The sequence below is a fragment of the Xyrauchen texanus genome, chromosome 5 (genome assembly GCF_025860055.1).
Source record: "Xyrauchen texanus isolate HMW12.3.18 chromosome 5, RBS_HiC_50CHRs, whole genome shotgun sequence".
Taxonomy (NCBI): domain Eukaryota; kingdom Metazoa; phylum Chordata; class Actinopteri; order Cypriniformes; family Catostomidae; genus Xyrauchen; species Xyrauchen texanus.
In genome coordinates this window covers 8,590,578-8,612,096 of record NC_068280.1, presented here as the reverse complement: position 1 = coordinate 8,612,096, position 21,519 = coordinate 8,590,578, and the positions used below count along the sequence as shown (strand labels likewise).

The window sequence follows — 21,519 nt, the reverse complement described above, 5'->3', positions numbered from 1 at the left end:
ACTAATACATTTAATAGCACATCTTTTTCTCTACGTTTTGGCCTTCCTTCCACACTGAGACTGTATTTTATGTCCTGCGAAAATAAATCTTTTCGAAAACGCTCTCCCAATTGGATAAATTTGAAAACGCGGTCCGTTGTGTGGACAGGGAAAACTGACATTTTCCAAAACAATGACATATTTGTTGTCATGTGATGCAGTCATGTGAACCCAAACAATCAAGATGGCTGCCCATGTTTTAGCGGCATTGTTGTGCCTGATATTCACTTTGAAAGTGTTGTTAAAGATAAATGTTACTTTGTACAACCTTCACAATGCATTCCTTCAAAGGCGACGGGAAGTTTACTCGGAATTGCTGTCCGGCAGCAGAACACAAGGACAATTGCATTTCACATCGTACATGGAAACGACGAAGGTCCACGCTTATGTTTTTTCCCCCGCATTTGCAGTAAGGGGATTTAAGAGTGTACAGAAGTTTCAGAGTGGGCTAGCAATTTTTTGGAAAATGTTTGAAAACACCATTTAAAAATTTTAATGTGGACATAGCCTGAGAATAATTTTTCCATTATTGTCGTTGTTGCGACAATATGGATCATTTTGAGGAATATGCCTAATATTAAAGAAAATGTTTAGCACTGAAGTAAAATATTTTTTCTTTACAGTTTAAAATACTATATTAGTTAAACTAGGACTGGATGATAAAACTATGTAGATTTTTATTTAAAAAATGTTTTTTCAATTATTTATAATTATTCAATATTTTTGTTCTACATCTGGACGATCGGATCAAATAACTATCGCAAGCAGTTTGGTAAATTTCACACACAACTGACTAACTAAATCTCAGTCATGAAATCAGCTGGGTAGGAAGTATTAGCTGGCTAGTGACTACCTCGCCCTGTTGTCATGTGAACCAGAAGGGCTCTCTGTGAATCAGTAGTGAGGCTCAGCAAGCTAGCTAGCTATCTGGTTAATATGATATCATTGTGTATCAAACAAGACAGCACTGACAATGCAATACAGCTATCAACTGAACACAACAATAACTCCGACAGCAACACCATTGCTGTTTTATTTATGTTCTGTTAAGTTTAATAATTTAATTGAAAAGAGGCCACACACACCTTATGTAAAATTAAATCCCAAAGTGAGCATACTTCTTGAACTTCAAATTAAAAGGCAGCGTACCATGTGGATTTTACGTGTAAATAAACATGTTATGATTAATTCATTCTTGAGGTCCAACAGACATGTGGAATGCATTTTCTCCTCCATTGATGGTATGAAATGTATATTGTGATAAATATCTATGTCGAACGATGTAAAATATGGTGATAATATTTTTGGCCATGTCGCCCAGCCCTAAATTAAATGTTGAAATGGTGTCTTGTGAGGACATTATATTCATTCGAGAGGTTTTTGGAAGCAGTGCTGTGTCCAGTTTTCTTAGTCTTTGCTTTAGTCTAATCCTAAAATGTATAGTCGTTTAAAGGCTTTAATCTGGCTTTTAAAACCTGGACAAACTAGAGTTAGAGTAATAATCTCAGTTTAGACACCCACTAGCAAATGCTGCTAAGAGCTGTGTTTTATTTGAAGTCAATAATTAAGAGATCCACAAGTACAAAATTAAATTAATGACAAGCATATATTACATCTTTGAAAGGAAGTTTATCTATCTGTAGAGTTGTGTGTGGGTGGTTTATGAGGACATTTTTGTAGGTTATAAACTGGTAATTACAAGGGTATTATGCTATAAATGTGGTTTATCAGGACATTTCTAGTGTCCCCATAATTAAAATCGCTTAACAAACTAAACAACGTTTTTTTAACCCTAACCCTAAATGCAGAAAGTATTTTGTGAGGGTTAGGATTAGGGGATAGAATCTATAGTTCGTACAGTAAAAAAATAATTATGTCTATGGAGAGTCCTCATAAGGATAGCCGCACCAGTGTGTGTGTGTGTGTGTGTGTGTGTGTGTGTGTGTGTGTGTGTGTGTGTGTGTGTGTGTGTGTCATGGCCTTTATTGTGCTCCATTTCCTGTCTCAGCAGCCTCCCTCTGAGCTGCTACAAACCCAGTGAGCCGTTAATGTTAACGTGTGTACATAGCTATAATTTGAGGACAAATATATATATAAATATATACCCAGAAGTTGGGTAAATCTGTCAATATTAACTTATTAGGGATGTCTTCATTTTTTTAATGATAAATAATGTTAAAAAATAATAATAAATAAATATATATATATATATATGTGTGTGTGTGTGTGTGTGTGTGTGTGTATATATATATATATATATATATATATATATATATATATATATATATATATATATATATACACACACACACACACACAGAAAATTGATTTAATCAATTTTGGAATAAGGCTGTAACATAACAAAATGTGGAAAAAGTGAAGCTGTGAATACTTTCCAGATGCACTGTGTGTGTGTGTATATATATATATATATATATATATATATATATGAATGTGATCTCTGTGATTTGGATGTGGCATGATTGTTGGTCTCCAATATATTGTAATTTAGAGCATTTATTTGCAGAAAATGACAACTAGTCAAAATGACAAAAAAGATACAGTGATTTCTGACCTTGAATAATGCAAAGAAAACAAGTTCATATTAATTTATAAACAACACAATACTAATGTCTTAACTTAGGAAGAGTTCAGAAATCAATATTTGGTGGAAAAACCCTGATTTTCTATCATCGGTTTCATACATTGGCATGCTCTTTACCAGTCTTTCACATTGCTGTTGACTTTATGCCACTCCTGGTGCAAAAAATCAAGCAGCTCGGCTTTGTTTGATGGCTTTCCAGAGGTTTTCAGTGGGGTTCAGGTCTGAAGATTGGGCTGGCCATGACAGAGTCTTGATCCGGTTGTCCTCCATCCACCCATTGTTGACCTGGCTGTGTGGCATGGAGCATTGTCCTGCTGGAAAAAAACAATTCACAGAGTTGGGGAGCATTGTCAGAGCAGAAGGAAGCAAGTGTTCTTCCAGGATAACCTTGGATGTGGCTTGATTCATACGTCCTTCACAAAGACAAATCTTCCAGCCTGTCTGAAGCACCCCCAGATCATCACGATATATATAATATTTAAGCAATATCGCAAGAGTGTGATATGGACCTACATCAGCACTGCTGTGATTCGGCCGCAGGCACGAGGCCGTAGGCAATCACAGCAGTGCTGATGTAGGGCCGTATAGCATGATTACGAGTGTGATATTGCTTATATACAACAGTTCAATGAACAAGTACATTTTTTAACATTTGGAAATACTGAGTACTGTCATAACAAATGCATTTGTGCATGGAATTATTTTCTTACGCGGCATATCAGAATCTGCCATTGCTGGTTCAAAACAAATAATGCGCCCAAGCCTTGGTTAGTAAATCAAAAATGTCACTTCAGAAATAGTATCATGGCTTGTAATGTTTCTAATAAGTTATTGGATAAACAAGGATGTGTGGGTGTGAGTGAGTGAGAGAGAGAGTGAGAGAGAGAGAGAGAGAGAGAGAGAGAGACTGAGCATGTGCGATCACCTGTTGCCACTCCCAAACAGAGATGCTGTCAGCTTTCTGAAGATCAGCTTTCTCAGTGGAAAAATAGCGTCCAAGCGGGAGAACTTCTCCCTATTTCACGGAAGCTGGTGCACAAGAGACAATCACTATAGAAACCGCAATGTCCTCTGCCCTTTCAAACAGCATCCATTGTGTAATTAATCAGTCTGTTGTGTCTCTCAACTGTGATGAGCTGTAATGCTGAAGTTCGTTTAAAGCTATTTCCTAGCTTTAGTAGTAATACAAGCAATCATGAAGAGCTGTTGTATGTAGACGTGGATTGACTTCACGTCACCTAACTGTCTCATATTACACACAAAAATTATCTTTTGCCACCTCTTGCTGGCATATGTAAAAAAAAAAAAGAAAAAAAAAAGACATATGCACTGCTCTTACACTTTAGTTTAGAACAGCATGAACACAAGCGGAGTGATGCACACAGTGAAGCGTTGGAGTGCTCATGGAATGTCTCTCGTCCAAACAGATTCGAGGACCGGAACTAACTGGTGTGTGTGTGTGTGTGTGTGTGTGTGTGTGTGTGTGTGTGTGTGTGTGTGTGTGTGTGTGTGTGTGTGTGTGTGTGTGTATATATATATACACACACAGTACTGTGCAAAAGCTTTAGCCACCTAAGATGTTTCACCATTTGTCTTAAGGTGGTTATTTATATCTTCAGCTTTAGTGTGTCAATAGGAAAAATACATTTTAGACTCACAAACATTACTTTTGCAACTAGAAAAGATTAGAATAGAAGAACAGGGCACTCTGTAAGAAATGGCATTGCCCCCACAGAGATCCCCACCGAACATCGAGTCAGTCTGGGATTACACGAAGAGACAGAAGCAAGTGAGACACTAGTGCTGTTATGCTGTGGTGCAATATATTGGAGGTGGAGATAGAAGAAGTGTGTGTTTGATCCTCTATTTTCACATTCATATGTAAATCTGTTGTTATGAATGTCTGTCTGTATTTAGTTCTCCGTTCTGCCTCATGTAGACCTGATGTGCGTGCGTGTGTGTGTGTGTGTGTGTGTGTGTGTGTGTGTGTGTGTGTGCGTGCGTGCGTGTTTGTGTCCGGACTGCAATGTAATATAGGTCATCCTTTCCATCTCATTGACTCTTGGGACAGCTGCGCCAGAGGCCCTGCGCTGTCTCTGTCTGTGTGTCTGTGTTTTGTGTGATGAATCAGATAGTTGCTGTTTTCGTGAGAACGTGTAGTAGCTGTCCACTGGCCAAACGTCTCTTCAAGACTGATCTAAAGCAGACTGGCCATAGAGTCGCCCACACACTGTGTGTGTATTTTTCAGGGTGAGAGGGTTCAGGGTCTATCAGAGTTCAGGTGTCAGGTAATGAATGCTTATACAACTGTCTATGACGAATTGATTTATTGAGACATCTCTGGATTATGGGATGCATTCACTGAGGTCAAACGGCTATGCTCAACCAGGAAAGTTCATACTCAAACTTAAATTAGTCTGAAATCAGGCAGTTTTATATCATGGAATAACTGGCCCCATTCTGTCATCTCTCTGTGTTTGTTCTTCATTCTCTCTCAGTATGCCTGCAGTGTTTTAACTGAATGTTGAAATGGACTCTTGAAATATCTAGATTCAAACAGAGAGAAGAGTTTTTTGGTCTACTTTTATTTGATATGATAGATGTAAAAGCATAACGTGAAGGCATTTTACTTTTCATCTCAATATGTTTATATACATTTACATTATTCTTTTGACTAGGGCTGGGCAATATATTAAATATTTATGATCTAATCTCAATGATTTCGCTGACGTTATAAAACAATTAAGCAATATCGAGAATATTTTAATGTGCTTTTTATTTGGTCATTAATTATCATACAGAGTGCATCAGTAGACTAATTCTAACTTCATGGCTGCACAATTAATCCTAATAACACCAAAATGGGGATGTGGTCATTTACCATTATAAAACTTCAAAAGGATGCATTTAAAGATGGATAAACATGGTCTGTGTGCAGTTTAGACAAATCGGGCGACAAGTTGTTCTGTGTACAGGCGGGGCTCATGTTTTTAGCGCTTTTAGAGCCGTTTAGATGCATTTTTAGGTGAGGTTCAAGCATTCAGGCAATTCAACTCTTTTGCAAACCCCTACAAGTAATTACAAATCTGCAAAGGCGGCACAGTATAACAGAAAAGGAGATGACAAATGGGGCAGATGGGGCGGTCACACTACAATTTGGGCTCTATTTGCTCCCATTCAAATGCATCCGAATGTGGGAGACCGGAAACACAAGCTCACGCAAAGAAATTTTGTGTGATGCTGCGTTCCAAATCTCAAGCTTGGTGAAACCTGAGCTGCGAATCTGGATGATGAGAGGACTTGTTTTTAAATCGCTTTGAAGTGTCAGTTTTTGCAATAATTATGCAATTAATAAACATTATGCTGAATATTAGATTATTTGGTAAATATTATTTACTAAAACCAGAAATCCTCCCGTGTGACATCATAAGCTGATCGGTTACATGGTACGAAAATGTTTTGCTTGTTCAAAGCCTTGTGACCGCCCATGAACATTGTAAACTACAAACTGTAGTTCCTGTAGTAGAAACTACAAATTTCAGTGTCAAAATCACAGCTCCAATTGAAGTATCAAAATAAAAGCTCCAATTGGAGAGGTGTCAAAATAAAAGCGCCAGTTGGAGAAGTGTCAAAATAAAAGCTCCAGTTGGAGAAGTGTCAAAATAAAAGCTCCAATTGGAGAAGTGTCAAAATAAAAGCTCCAGTTAGAGAAGTGTCAAAATAAAAGCTCCAAGTAAATAAGACAGAAATTTTACTATTATATATTACAAATCTAATACTATCCAAATATTAATGATAAATTATGATTATATTCAAAAAATTTAACTTGACTGGGTCCCACATTAATAATATGGTATTATGCGATATTCAATCGTTTTTGCACACCTTGTTTATTCTCCAAAAACGTTTTAGTAAAAATATATATAATGTAAATAATGCTTTTTATTAAGCTACTGTGTGTATTCAATATAAATATAAAAAGCGTATCAATGAAAATTATTAAATCTCATCATTTCATCATTTAGTGAAAAACTGGGTAACAAGCCTTTATTATTTTAAATAGATTATTATTAAATACCTTTTAAAATATTGAATCTTCTTGGCTACAATGGCTGTTGGGATGAAATAATGGTTTATGTTATTTTGAGCTAGTTCAGAGCAAATCAATTGAATCGATTGAACAATGTAAACATAATTAATTTGTTACAAGAGGAGAAAGTCACCTTTATATGAACTAATTGATTATTCCCTTTCTATTCTAATTCTTTCACACTGTATAATTTATTCTGACTATGAATGATATACATAAAGTTAATCTGTTATCTCTGTAAACTGTAGCTAATTATGAATTGGTTTCTTCTCTTATGTCAAGCATTATGTCACTTCTTAAATTGAGTTTAATCTCTCTGGTAATTCTTGTCATTTGTGCAGGTGGTTCAAAATATTGTCCAGACAGAAACGGAGTACTGTAAAGAGCTGCAGACTCTCCTCTCGACGTATCTAAGAGTGTTACAGCCCACTGACAGGTAAGTGCACACACAGATGGTCCTTTATAACTAAAAAGAAGAGGAATATTGGCTGCATCTGGATTCAGTCATTCTCTCTCTTTCCCTCTCAGGCTCAGTGTGTCAGATATCAGTCACATCATGGGCAATCTGGAGGAGATCAGCTCTTTCCAGCAGACACTGGTACATTCACTGGAAGAAAGTGTCAAGTAAGAGTTTTATACATTTATACAATCTCTCACACATTCTCAATCGGTCCACAGCGACATCTAGTGATAGTTAGTGTGAAGGTCTCTGAAATGTCCTGAAGTACTACCTTGAAATTGTGTTGATAAATTGTTTGGTTAATCTAGTGATCTGCCCCAGAATGTCTTATATTGTGGTAATTTAAATCTAAGAAATGAGTCATATAATTAATATACACTCACCTAAAGGATTATTAGGAACACCTGTTCTATTTCTCATTAATGCAATTATCTAATCAACCAATCACATGGCAGTTGCTTCAGTGCATTTAGGGGTGTCGTCCTGGTCAAGACAATCTCCTGAACTCCAAACTGAATGTCAGAATGGGAAAGAAAGGTGATTTAAGCAATTTTGAGCGTGGCATGGTTGTTGGTGCCAGACGGGCCGGTCTGAGTATTTCACAATCTGCTCAGTTACTGGGATTTTCTTGCACAACCATTTCTAGGGTTTACAAAGAATGGTGTGAAAAGGGAAAAACATCCAGTATGCGGCAGTCCTGTGGGCGAAAATGCCTTGTTGATGCTAGAGGTCAGAGGAGAATGGGCCGACTGATTCAAGCTGATAGAAGAGCAACTTTGCCTGAAATAACCACTAGTTACAACCGAGGTATGCAGCAAAGCATTTGTGAAGCCACAACACGCACAACCTTGAGGCGGATGGGCTACAACAGCAGAAGACCCCACAGGGTACAACTCATCTCCACTACAAATAGGAAAAAGAGGCTACAATTTGCAAGAGCTCACCAAAATTGGACAGTTGAAGACTGGAAAAATGTTGCCTGGTCTGATGAGTCTCGATTTCTGTTGAGACATTCAGATGGTAGAGTCAGAATTTGGCGTAAACAGAATGAGAACATGGATCCATCATGCCTTGTTACCACTGTGCAGGCTGGTGGTGGTGGTGTAATGGTGTGGGAGATGTTTTCTTGGCACACTTTAGGCCCCTTAGTGCCAATTGGGCATCATTTAAATGCCACGGCCTACCTGAGCATTGTTTCTGACCATGTCCATCCCTTTATGGCCACCATGTACCCATCCTCTGATGGCTACTTCCAGCAGGATAATGCACCATGTCACAAAGCTCGAATCATTTCAAATTGGTTTCTTGAACATGACAATGAGTTCACTGTACTAAAATGGCCCCCACAGTCATCAGATCTCAACCCAATAGAGCATCTTTGGGATGTGGTGGAACGGGAGCTTCGTGCCCTGGATGTGCATCCCACAAATCTCCATCAACTGCAAGATGCTATCCTATCAATATGGGCCAACATTTCTAAAGAATGCTTTCAGCACCTTGTTGAATTAATGCCATGTAGAATTAAGGCAGTTCTGAAGGCGAAAGGGGGTCAAACACAGTATTAGTGTGGTGTTCCTAATAATCCTTTAGGTGAGTGTATATGAATATATGGTGTGATTTAGCTATACCTTCATGAAGGGTTAGGTTAGGGTTCGAGGGTTAAACATTACTTGCTTTGTGCTCAGAGTCTTGACATTAATTTAATACTGGTGTGTCTGCAAATATCATATATGTCATATATTTGAAATATATCAGATATATATAAAAAGTTATAATTTCATAAGCAATTTTTTACTATACAAATCATGTTAACAAAGACTGACAAACAAACGAACATTATATTAGATAAACGATTTATTTTGTAACGTTGACTAATTACAGTTTCTTTATCCTGGTTTGTTGCAGATTCATGGTTAGCTTGTGATAAATGTTTACGTTTATTAATGCACAGTATGAAGGTCATGTCTATAATGCATTATTTCTAAACAACGCTGGTTTTATTGTGTTGAGCAGAGTTCCAGAGAGTCAACAGAGATTAGGAGGCTTCTTCCTGTCTCTCGTCCCTCAGCTGAGGGGCTTGTACGTGACCTACTGCTCAAACCATCCATCTGCTGTTAACGTCCTCACACAACACAGGTACAAAACATAATGCAATATAACACAGGTACAGGTATACACACCTACAGACACACACACTACATAGATCATTAGATTTTTACAGGTACTTTTTATTGATTTTTAACCATTTAGCCTTCATCTACACCCTTTAAAATATATTCCTAATGACATCAGCATCTGTTTATGTGTGTATGTTTTCAGTGAGGAACTAGGGGAATTTATGGAAAGTAAGGGTGCGAGCAGCCCTGGAATTCTCACACTCACCACAGGCCTTAGCAAACCCTTCCTGAGACTGGAAAAATACACTACACTACTCAAAGAAATGGAGCGACACATGGAGGTACCGATCTGTGTGTGTGCACAGATGTAATATATTTAGGGCTGTCAGTCGATTACATTTTTTAATCCTGATTAATCGCAGATTTTGAAAATGCTGTAATTTGATATATACTTATTTTTCTTTCAAAATGAATTTATTGCCATCTTAGGAAACAAAACAATATGTAACAATATAATGCTTATTTAACATTTTCCAAACAAAGCCTTCCCAAACGTAAAGATAGAAATAAACTAAAATATCAACTATACAAGTGTCATTAAACTTTTCCCAAAGTCTAATTGGGAGGTTGACTTATTGAAAGAATTAGTTACCCATAGGTTGAGTATTTATTCATATTTTCATTTATTCATAGTTTTACATCTCATAACATTATTTATGCATTTGCAACTGCTGTGGAAAAGCATTTATTCCTGTTCTGTGAAAATGCACCTAATTGTCACAAATGCAGCTTCTGTGCCACCTTTGCTGTGTAAAGATGGCTTTAGTCCCCATAGGTGTAGGATTCATTGCAGTTGGCATTAAATCTCTTAAATGTTCATCCTCCACAATATGAATCTGCTGGTAGACTGTGACTATCCACTTTCCTTCAGCAATCCTGAAGTTGCGTTCATGATTCGCGTCAGAGCGTCAATGCCAGCGTCTTGCGCCGCTTTGAACTCAACGGGAAGAACGAAGTGATAGTTAAGTCTTGGCATGCTTCAGTGGTAATTAAAATGCGCTGACAATGCTTGATTTCTACAAGTTCCATCCAATTTGTTTGTCTAAAACATTGTATGTAACTAATCTTTTTATGAATATTTTACAACCAGCTTGGAGCAAACAAATTGCCGAACCTCGTCGCTATTTTTAATGCAATGAGAATATAACAGGAACATTGAAAAACATATGAATGTACATTTAAGACAAAAAACATAAGCAGACTTTCAAAAACAGACCTGGTTTATGTTTGCAGTACCGAGGTTTCATGAACTACTGCTATTTATTTTTAAGTATATCATGTTCTGGGTGTGTATCAGCTGCGTGTCCAATGTCAGTGTTTACCAGTTGATTAGCAGCACCAACATGCTGGATAGAGCAGCCGCAGTGACTCTGTGAAAAATGACAAAAAGCTCTTTTCTCATTGGTCAGTCAGTTTTCATCGCAGTACAAAGAAAAAAAGTCAGACCACTGTCCCTAAAAAAAAAACATTGGATTGTCAGCAGACGATTGTCGGACCCGCTGTGAATAGCGCCATCGGAATGCATTGTTACTGTTCAAAAGCTTGTTCGGAACGAACAATCGCACCGAAAAAACAGGGTTTGGTGTGAACAGGCCTTAAGAGTTCATTTCTCCATCATTTTATCACTGACAGGGAAGTGCTGTTGTGGTGTGTGTGTCAGTGTAATGGCCCCTTATTTTTATGTATGTGATTAATTGCGTTTAATTTGATTAAACGGCATGTCGTGATTAATTAGATTAAAAGTCAGATTTACAGCCCTAAATATAATATAATATAACATAATGTAATATAGTGAATTAAAACACTCATGTTCTTCCTCTGCTCTGTGCAGGAGATCCACCTTGACCGTCCAGACATTCAGAAGAGCATGGCAGCATATAAAAATCTCGCTGTGAGTCTTTTGCACATTTTAAAAACCAACATCACCAATTAAATGTTGATTTGTTCATCTTGTATTATTATTATTATCAGATTGTAATGCTGTACATATTTGTGTGTGTCTGTCATGGCTGCAGGCTCATTGTCAAGAAGTGAGGAAGAGGAAGGAACTTGAGCTGCAGATTCTGACAGAGTCAATTCGTGGTTGGGAAGGGGAGGGAATTAGGACCCTGGGCTCTGTTCTCTACATGTCACAGGTCCTCATTCAGAACCATGGCACTGAGGTAAATGTTTCAACCCAACTGCAATGTTTTAGCTAAATCCGCTAGGGTCTTTTAATAAAGGTTGACACCTTGGCTGTTCGCAGTCATTTTTGATCGTATACAATACAGGTCTAACTTTTTTTAAAGAAATTATTATGTTTCCCTTTTCCCTGAAATCATAACAACTATGCACTTCTTTGGGGATTTTATGCTATTTAGATCTTATTAACCTGTACATTTCTCAATTACCCCATTCATTTGCGTTATGTTGACTTCTCTTCAGTAAAAACCTTCACTTCTATGATTTGAAACATGAAGAAAATACGAGAATGTGTCATATATTAGGGACAGATCGCTGACATCTGCTGTGGAAAAAAAAGAACGATTACAAAACTTGAAAGTCATGACAGTAAAAACCAGTAGATGTCTGCAGAGACTGTGTGGGCTGATTGCTTGTTTTAACTTAATTTTAGGTCATCTAATTTTGCCATAAGATTAGATTATCACAAATTATATATTTAGACATTCTCAAACTTATTTGTCAAAGTTTGGAATTTAAAAAAAAATCATTTTGAAGTGTTTTTTGCAATAATGCCACATTATTATGTTTACAGTCAAACCTTATGGAGGACCAGGAGTGCCACTTAAAAATAAAATGAAGATTCAATATATCAGTTTAATAATTCAAACATAAAAATGTATATAAATAAATCACTTTTAAATGGACAAATTAATAGACATGGTGCATGTTACATTTACAAGCAGGAGACAGGCGAAAGGTGATTGGTTGCTCCCACGTGTGTACTGTCCAATAGCATTTTTTAACTCGATTGACAAATGGATAAAGAAAAGCATTTGGCAAACCGACAAAGAAAAGCATTTGGCAAATAGATAGAGAAATGGTTTGCCAAATGCTTTAAAAAAAGCGATTTAACATGTGCCTTTAAAATGATTTATTAAAGTACTTTTTATTGTTTTATTAATCTACGTTTTAAAACGTGAATTAAATAAACAATGTTAAATGTGTCTATTTATTTATACATTTAAAATGTTTTTATTTATTTGTTGTTTTATGGTTTTATTGCAATACATTTAAAAACACGAATTAAATAAACAACTTTAAAAATGTCTATTAATTTGTCCATTTAAAAGTGATTTATTTATATACATTTTTATGTTTGAATTATTAAACTGATATATTGAATCTTCATTTTATTTTTAAGTGGCACTCCTGGTCCTCCATAAAACCTGACCATAGAGTTACAAAGAGAAAACACAGAATAAGCAATTTGATACAAAGGATTTAAATATTGATCTGTTTCTCACCCAAAGTGATTGTATCGCTTCAGAAGACATATTTTAAAACACTTGAAAATTTCTTCTAGAAATCTTAATTTGTGTTCAGCAGAAGAAACTCATACACATCTGGGATGGCATGACAGTGAGTAAATGATGAGAGAATTTTCATTTTTGGGTGAATTTTCCCTTTGTTACTATAACAGAAAGATGCAGTGTTTTGTCTAGAAGGTGCGGCTCCCAGACCTAAGCATAGACATCAAAGAGTCAGACTTTGCTTTTGTTTCATGTGTGTTTGTGTGGGAATGTTTTGCACTCTGGATGTTTTAAAGTTTCACCTCTTCATTTCTGTGTGTGTTTTGTTTTGTGGCTGATTTATTGATTGCATTCAACAAATCTTAAAAAACAAATAGCTCTGTGCTATGGTGTCTCCCATTTATTTCCTATGTGTCGCTTTTTATTTTCTACGACCGCTTAGACTCATCTAATCAAGTCCTATTTTTTTTTTTTGGATGTACCGATTGGAAGTCTAGGAAAAGTAAGCAAGTCTTGTACCACTCAGATAAAAAAAATGACCGAACAGCCCAGGAAGGTTAAATGCTTAAGGGGGTCGTTCACCCATCCACCCATCCATCCATCCATCCATCCATCCATCGTCAACCGCTTATCCTGTGTACAGGGTCGCGGGGGGCTGGAGCCTATCCCAGCTGGGATCGTTCACCCAAAAATGAAAATTCTGTCATCATGTACTCGCCCTCTTGTTCTTCCTAAACCATAGGAATTTCCATAGGAAAGATGTAAGGCTGAAGTTATAATTTATTTTCATTATATGAAAAAATATGCAATGAATGTGAATGGTGATATATTAGAATGCAATATTTATTGAATGATTATAAACTTCACAGAATTTGTTTACATCTTTTTCTAGGAAAAGAATGAGCGACACTTGTTGCTGTTTCCTCACATTCTTCTCATGTTGTCCACCAGCCCTCGAATGAGTGGTTTCATCTTCCAGGTAAATCCTTCACCATATTAGTATAATTAAGGGTTCCTGTAGCTCAACTGGTAGAGCATGGTGCTAGCCAAGGTCATTGGTTCGATTGCCAGTAAACACACAAACTGAAAAAATATCTAAATCCACTGTAAGTTGTTTTGGATAAAAGCATCTGCCTGCATAAATGCAAATAATTGCAAACTCATTATTTGTTTATTTCACTGTTATCTCATATTACTCAAAATTGCTGTCTTAAAAGAATAGTTCACCCAAAAATGATATGCATCAAGTGTTTGTAACTCTTTTGAAATACTGGAGTCTCATTGTCTGATTGGCTTTATACAGGGAAAACTCCCTCTAACAGGAATGGCTGTTAATAAGATAGAAGACAATGACTCGACAAAAAATGCTTTTGAAATATCTGGTAAGTTTCCCACCCAGTTACCATCATGTTTATTTAAATTAAATCATGATTGATGTTGATAGTGCACATGCTTGAGTCATAATGGTGTGTGTGTGCGCGTGTGTGTAGGAAATATGATTGAACGGATCCAGGTGATCTGTAATAACCAGAGAGATCTCCAGGAGTGGATGGACAATCTGAACCGCCAGACCAAACGCACTTCAACCAGCAATATAAAACCACAGAACACACCCTGCCATACAGTGAGAAACACACTCTCTATTCATTTAGGATATTGAAAGTCTTATCTGACTCTGTGACACATCTAGGTTAAAATTACTCTTGTATGATTATAATTGATGACTGATAATCAGTTTCAGTTACTCATCTGACCTTCTCTTATCTTCAGCTGCCTTCTCATCCGTTCACACCATCCAGACACTCAGAGAATCGAGTTCTAAGCGGATCTCCAGTCTACCACACTCTTCCTCACCTCTCTTCATACGGGACCCCACTCAGTGGAATGATGTGGGGCCCCCTTGAACCCCCTAAAACCCAAAAACCATGGAGTCTCAGCTGTCTCCGACCTGCACCACCCCTAAAACCATCAGCTGCATTGTGCTACAAAGAGGTATCATGTTGTGAGCCATGTTAATTCTGTCATCATTTACTCACCCTCATGTTGTTCCAAACCCATATGACTTTCTTTCTTTTTTCCGTGGAACACGAAATGAAAATGTTGTATTTTTTCCTGCCATATAATGAAAGTGAAAAGTGACTTCTGGCTGTCTTGGTCCATAAAGGACAAAAAACACATAAAACTGCAGTAAAAGTAGCCTATGTTACTCGCAAATTTTCTTCTGAAGCTATACGATCACTTTTTTTGATGAACAGAATGAAATTTAAGTTCACTCTCAAATCAACTCCCGTAAGCAGCACAAAATTAAATATGGTGACACATCAATAGCATCAAACCTCATTGGCTCACGCGCGTCTCGTGACCAAACATATTTGATTTGTGTGAATTAGGCCTGTTGAGATTTATTAAATAATGGTCTGATTGCAGTTATTTGATGTAACCACAGTTATGTGCACACAGTTAAATCCAATCACATTATACTGTTCATTCCTTACAAATAAGGAATGAACGGCGAGTTTAAGGGTTTCATGCAATTTCACTCTGACCGTCTTACTGAGCCATACCGCCTACCGCACTGAGTGCAGCTCCTGAAAAGCATGTGAAGATTAACTGTTTCTGAACTGGACCTGAAGTGCTGTGATGCACCTGCCATCTGTGGAGGTTCGCATTAAATTCCTGTGAAAATATAAACAAGAATTTTAGTGAATGCAAAGCACTCTGGTTTTACTTTAATTTAATGATCATTTAATGGCAAATTTAAATTTTACCGAAATTTTTCTAAAGAGATAAAAGAACGATGAAACACAGAATCTCAAAGGTCTTTCTTCATGTGAAATAAAGGCTTGTGGGTTTTAATCAGAGAGCCTTAAAGTAACACGTAAAAGTAAAGAATTTTGGATATAAATATTTTACTATTGCATAATTGTATATTATATTATAGCATATTATAGCAGATAATTGATATTTGGATTGGCTGAGTTCCAACAACAACAGTGTAAATGCAAACTGGACCAAGAATAAAGTTGAAGTATTTTAAAATGTTTTCATTGTCATTCATAAGTTTTAAAAGCCTTAAATGAAATCATGTAAAAGTTAAATATGAATAAATGACTTCTTAAGAAATGTATAAATGTATTTATAATATTATGTCTCTTTTTCAAATGTTAATTTTTTTGGTCCTCTATGGAGCTTGACATCCCAGAGTGAAGATTTATGAAGATTTTATTTTGTGTTCCACGGAAGAAAAAACATCATGTATATACTAAACAGCAGGTATATACTAATTTGAATATGAGGCACTTAGGCTTTATGTAGTTTTTGTGTTAATATTTATGTTTTATTTTGCAATGTCTTTTCAGGATCTCAGCAAAAGTCCTAAAAGTATGAAGAAGCTTCTGCCAAAACGGAAACCTGAGAGGAAGCCATCTGATGAAGAACTGGCAGTAAGAAAAAGTATGTTACATTAAAGTAAAAATGTTCTGCCACTTGAATGTTTGCCCATTTTGATGTGTTACGCATGTAATGTATGTGTGATGTATTCAGTTTTTTGTAGAGAAATTATCCAAAATGCCTTACTAGTATATACAGAAAGTAGAGGATCCATTAGCAGAATACTATTTGTATTTAGGACAATAAAATGTCTCTCTTTATTCTCACAATGTCAAAATAGCATCGTCCATTATGTTATTACTGAGATTCTTTGTGCTCCCTTCCTGTTTCTCATCAGGCACTGCAGCTCTAGAGGAGGATGCTCAGATCCTGAAAGTGATTGAAGCATACTGCACAAGTGCTAAAACACGACAGACACTAAACTCAAGTAAGACCAACCTAGACATGCCAAAAACAACCAAAGAACCAAAGAGTTTTTGTGTCTGTTTGAGTGTTTGTGTATAATGTGAAGGAACTTGGAAATCCTCTTTGCAAAACTGTGTGTCTGAGTGAAGGTAAAAAAAGATATCCAATAGTCTATCTCAAATAATCGTCTTAAATGTTTAGTTCAGCATAACATTGAAGTTCTGTGATCGTTTACAAAGCCTTATGGGTCGTTTCAAACCTGTTTGACTATGTGAGCCAGAATAACCTCAGTCACCATTTACTTTCTCGGCATCTGTTTTCCATACAGTAAAAGTAAATGGTGGCATTCTGCCTAATTGTACTATCATTTTACACAGAAGAAAGTCATATGGGTTTGGAACAACATAAGGGTGAGTAAATGATGACAGAAATATCATTTTTGGGTGAACTTCTTTCTTAATTGTATTCAGCTTAGGAACTTCTCATTCTTAAGGTCATCTGTCATGATGTTGTGGCCTTCAGCTTTAAACTGTCTGTTAACTAAACTCTTTACCAGTTTGTTGATCATTTCTGCTCTTTTAACATACATCTTTTTCTCTCTTCCTCTCCCTTCCTTCATTCTTTTGCCTTTTCACCCATTTCTCTTCTCCTTATTTTGTCCTTACCATTGTTATTGCTTTGTTATATCAAATTTCCTTTGTCACTTATAATTTATTGGACTCCCCCTCATTTGACTCTTGGTTTGGTCCATCCTCTCCCATTTGACTGGTTTGATCCCCATCCCTTATTAGCATGGCAGGGCACCGATTTGATGCATAATCACGTGCTGGCTGATGTTGACCAATCGTGTGTGGATGCCATTGGTTGCCGTAGCAGTGGATTTCCCTCTGACCAATCAGAAGACTCTGACTATGACAGTATATGGATAAATCACACTAACAGAATGGGCTCAATGTCCCGTAAGAGCTGTTGCTCGTAATTATACGTCACATGAAAATTAAAGTGCTCTTTCCTTTGCTTTTTCTTTCTTCATTGAATGTGAAGAGCCCTTGATTTCAGTGTTTAATATATAGATGCGCAATAGCTTTTATGTTATGATTTCCCTTAAACTTGCTTCCCAGATATTTCTTTTCATTGGCATGTTTTATATCTTTCTTTCTTGTTGTTTTTTTGTCATGGTGGGTGGGAATGTTCTTGTGTGTCCAGTATTCAGATGTCTGTTGGTGTGTTTTGAGACAGAGTTGTGTTCACTAATGATTATTTCAATGGTTAAAACGTTGCATATTTTAACATTGCTTTTATTAGCACAAAACCCTATATTGTAATATTAATTTAAAATTAAGTGTTTCATAACAGTGTTTTAGGGTTGCGTAGTATATTAGTTCTAATGAAATATCGCAATACCAAAACATTTATAATGGTACGATATTATCCTGATGCTAATTTCGTTACCATACTTCAGTGTGGTGCTATTAGCAAAATGTTATGGGATGTGACATTTTGTAGATGAAATCAATTACAATTTGACAATTAATCAAATAAAAATCTTAATAAGGCCAAGTGTGAGCATTAAACAGCAGAAGGATGTCATTTAATTAAACAATATGCAGTCTACACGTGCTGCATGAGAGAGGTGCAGCTGTGCTCTCTGTCATACTGTACTTCACAAAAACATACATAAACAGATTGCACGTGATGCAGCGTGTTTAGTGTATTAGCGGCTGTGAACACTCACACAAACTCTTCTCATGCTGCAAGTGAGATCTCAGCTCACGGGTATTTCAGTATTTTATTTCAAATGAGGACCTTATTAAAAACTACCACACAGGAGGAACTCAAAGATCTGTCAAAATAAAAGTTCTGTTTACGACACAAAAATATTACTATTATATAGAAAAATGTAATAGCAATAATACTTCTAAAAACAATAATAATAAATTGTTTATTATTACTAGTATTATTATTTATAATTGTTAAAAGTATTATAATGTAAGCGATCAAAAGTGTACTGAATATCAGCACGCTGAGATTCAAGCGTAACTAATCAGATTGTTTTCAATACTCTTTTCATCTTGTGAAGCTCTGTTGTGCAACATTTTATTTTACCAACATTTTTGGTTGAAAGTTAATCATTATGTTTACATTGATTAAACTTGATGTATTCATTTGATTAAACACCGTTTTAATGATAACATTTAACATTTAACAAAATACATGGAATCCAGAAAACTTCCAATGGGAAATCCAGAATTTGAAACTGCAAGACTTTTTGCCGTTCTTTTAAAAAAGTCCTTTTCTGTGTGATTTCATCAGTAATCTGAGGCTATTTATTTGTTGCCGAAATTTAGATTTATTATCGATACTGAGGTACCAGGGCTGGTATCGTACCAAAGGCAAAATTTTGGTATTGGAACAACCCTACTGTTTTTGAAGCCTTTTTGGCTGTTTTGGTTACTCCTGCCATTTTTCTAACTTCAACCACAAACAATTTCTCCAAAACCCTGCCCTCCAAAGACATGTTGGCAAAACCGATGTCACCAAATCCGAATGCAGGCAGAGAGGGTTTCTGATAGCCTTGTTTTCTAACCGCTTGTATTCCATGAGTTCCAGAGAAGACGAATTAGCTTGTAGTTGTTTTTTTTTTTAAGACCAGGGTTCCCCACGGTCATGTCAAACCTGCAAATATCAGGGATTTTTAAAATGGTGTTTCCAAGGCCTGGAAAAGTAATGGAAATTAATAAAATCTCAAAACATTGTTCTGTTTTTACTCTTCTCTAGAATATTTCATCAGCTATATATTGCCCTTGTTTAGAGTAAAACATTCTCCCAAGCCAATAGTGATGTCCAATTTGTCAGTGAATCGTTCTTTTGAGTCAAATGGTTCAGAAATTGGTCTTAATGATTTGTTAGCAAATCAGTGTGAATCAAAATGTTTTTTAAAAATCTGTATGGAGTAATCACAAATGCCTGGAAAAATTTCCTTTCACATCTGAATAGTACCCCATTCTAAAAACTTGTTTCTTTAAGAATGACATAGCCTGTAAATTAATCTGTTGATTAAAGTTTTCATTGTTACACCTCTTTCAGGCTCAAGGAAGGATTCAGGGCCACATATGCTTTTTCCTGAAGAAGAGAAAATCATTGTCGAAGAGACCAAGAGCAACGGTCAAACCGTAATTGAAGAAAGGTTAGCTTTATTTATCTATTAATTTACTATTTGTTGTATACCATGTCTCATTGTTGATTGGTTCATGATGATAATGATAAGGTCACCTCTATGTCCATTAAAGGAGTCTAGTGGATACAGTTTATGCCTTAAGGGATGAGGTACAAGAACTTAAGCAGGTGAGTCCACAAACTTTTTTTTATGTATAAAACGATGCCATTTTGTTGACTGTTGGTCAAAATCTGGTGCCGTGACCCGGATGCTTTTATTTTCCATTACCAGGACAATAAGAGAATGAAACGAACTCTTGAAGAAGAGCAAAAGGCACGGAAAGAGTTGGAGAAGACTGTCAGGAAAGTGTTAAAGAGTATGAATGACCCGTCCTGGGATGAGACTAATTTGTGAAGCTCATTGGTGCATTCATGTCTTAATGCAACACTTTTTACATGGAAACTGCTAATATTGTCTTATCTAAATGATGAATCAGTCTTAACTCCTGACCAAAAAAATATTGTAAATATTGTGACAGAAATGAACTTTATAAGGCTTTTTATTTTTACCCAACCCTTTTCAAGCCGTTTTCGTTTGCATTGCCAAGTATGTAGTTCGACCAATTTTTTAAACATTCTATAATGATAAAGAAAATTAGTCTGGACATCATTTATTACCACAGGAACATATCTCTTGTCTCTACAGGATCAGGTATGGTTTGGCCAACCTGTCCAAATGACTTCTTGCAGTTTGATCATCTCAAGGACAGGTCATTGGTTCCTAGTCTGAAACTGGGTGTCTCAGGGATGATAGACAATACTGTATATTCAAATATGTTCCCAGGTCTGCATCACTTGCTGTGTCCTCTGACTTTTGGAAAGTGATGACATTCATTTGGATTTTTCCAATGGGGAAAAAACCTTGCAATACAGTCCTGGAGACATTTCAGTAGGAACTAGGTTTTGTTTTTCAGAGATTTATTTGTTTTTTGTTACACATTTCAAGGTTTTAAAATGACCTCAATTTTAATTTTGTTTGATTGCTGTTGTGCACATTGCAGCTTTTACTATGATCCGCTATACTTATTGTATGTTGATTCACCGATTTTTGTTTTGTACAGAAATAATACTATAATGCTCAGAAAGGTGCCTTTTTTTGAACTGATATTTCCAGAATTTTGTCAGCATTTCTAGTTCTGTCAGGATTTTAAAGAACCTTTGTGAGAGACCTGTACGATAAGATTGATTTTAATTAACACTAAATCTGTGGTGAGAAACTTGTTGTCTAATTTATGTATTTAAATGAACTATTGTCTACTGCAAATCTACTGTGTATTGTGAAATTGATCCCTTTCTTCCAGATAACCTCAGCTACTCTTTCTTCCCAGAGCACTCTCTCAAACTTACTATTTCTTGCTGATTGAATTAAATAAAGTTATTAATCCGACATGTCAAATGATAATTACCTCTCTTATTTTCTTGCACCATTTTTGAAAATCAATCTCCAATTAGAATTTCTCCATGACATTGATGGTTAATTTGAACCTCCAGTTGCTTGTTATACCACAAGAGTGTTTCTAAGTAATGTACTGTCAAACCTCAGCCTTTTATTTATTACAGTTGGCCCAAAACCTCTGCAATGCCCACCACCTAAACTGTCTTCCTGTTAATTCCTCCATTGTTTCCTTCCCATTGTCTGGGGGTAATCCTGGGCTGAATTGGCA

At 36.3% G+C, this 21,519-nt stretch overlaps 1 protein-coding gene across 3 annotated transcripts in view; it reads left to right on the top strand.

Moving 5' to 3' along the window:
• The window catches only part of LOC127644095 (rho guanine nucleotide exchange factor 7-like), a 45,526-nt gene extending 24,275 nt beyond the window's left edge, over positions 1 to 21,251 (top strand). For 2 of the 3 annotated variants that reach the window (XM_052127114.1, XM_052127116.1), the window contains 16 exons: positions 7,076 to 7,170; positions 7,263 to 7,358; positions 9,208 to 9,330; positions 9,514 to 9,652; positions 11,203 to 11,262; positions 11,387 to 11,533; positions 13,737 to 13,823; positions 14,148 to 14,226; positions 14,335 to 14,468; positions 14,615 to 14,836; positions 16,204 to 16,297; positions 16,572 to 16,661; positions 17,431 to 17,598; positions 19,727 to 19,826; positions 19,930 to 19,984; positions 20,088 to 21,251. In XM_052127114.1, coding sequence (XP_051983074.1) covers positions 7,076 to 7,170; positions 7,263 to 7,358; positions 9,208 to 9,330; positions 9,514 to 9,652; positions 11,203 to 11,262; positions 11,387 to 11,533; positions 13,737 to 13,823; positions 14,148 to 14,226; positions 14,335 to 14,468; positions 14,615 to 14,836; positions 16,204 to 16,297; positions 16,572 to 16,661; positions 17,431 to 17,598; positions 19,727 to 19,826; positions 19,930 to 19,984; positions 20,088 to 20,210 — 1,812 coding nt within the window. In that variant the 3' untranslated portion in view covers positions 20,211 to 21,251. The remainder of the gene's footprint in view (positions 1 to 7,075; positions 7,171 to 7,262; positions 7,359 to 9,207; positions 9,331 to 9,513; positions 9,653 to 11,202; positions 11,263 to 11,386; positions 11,534 to 13,736; positions 13,824 to 14,147; positions 14,227 to 14,334; positions 14,469 to 14,614; positions 14,837 to 16,203; positions 16,298 to 16,571; positions 16,662 to 17,430; positions 17,599 to 19,726; positions 19,827 to 19,929; positions 19,985 to 20,087) is intronic. The other variant, XM_052127115.1, reaches the window with a different exon arrangement.
• Positions 21,252 to 21,519: the final 268 nt, after the last annotated feature.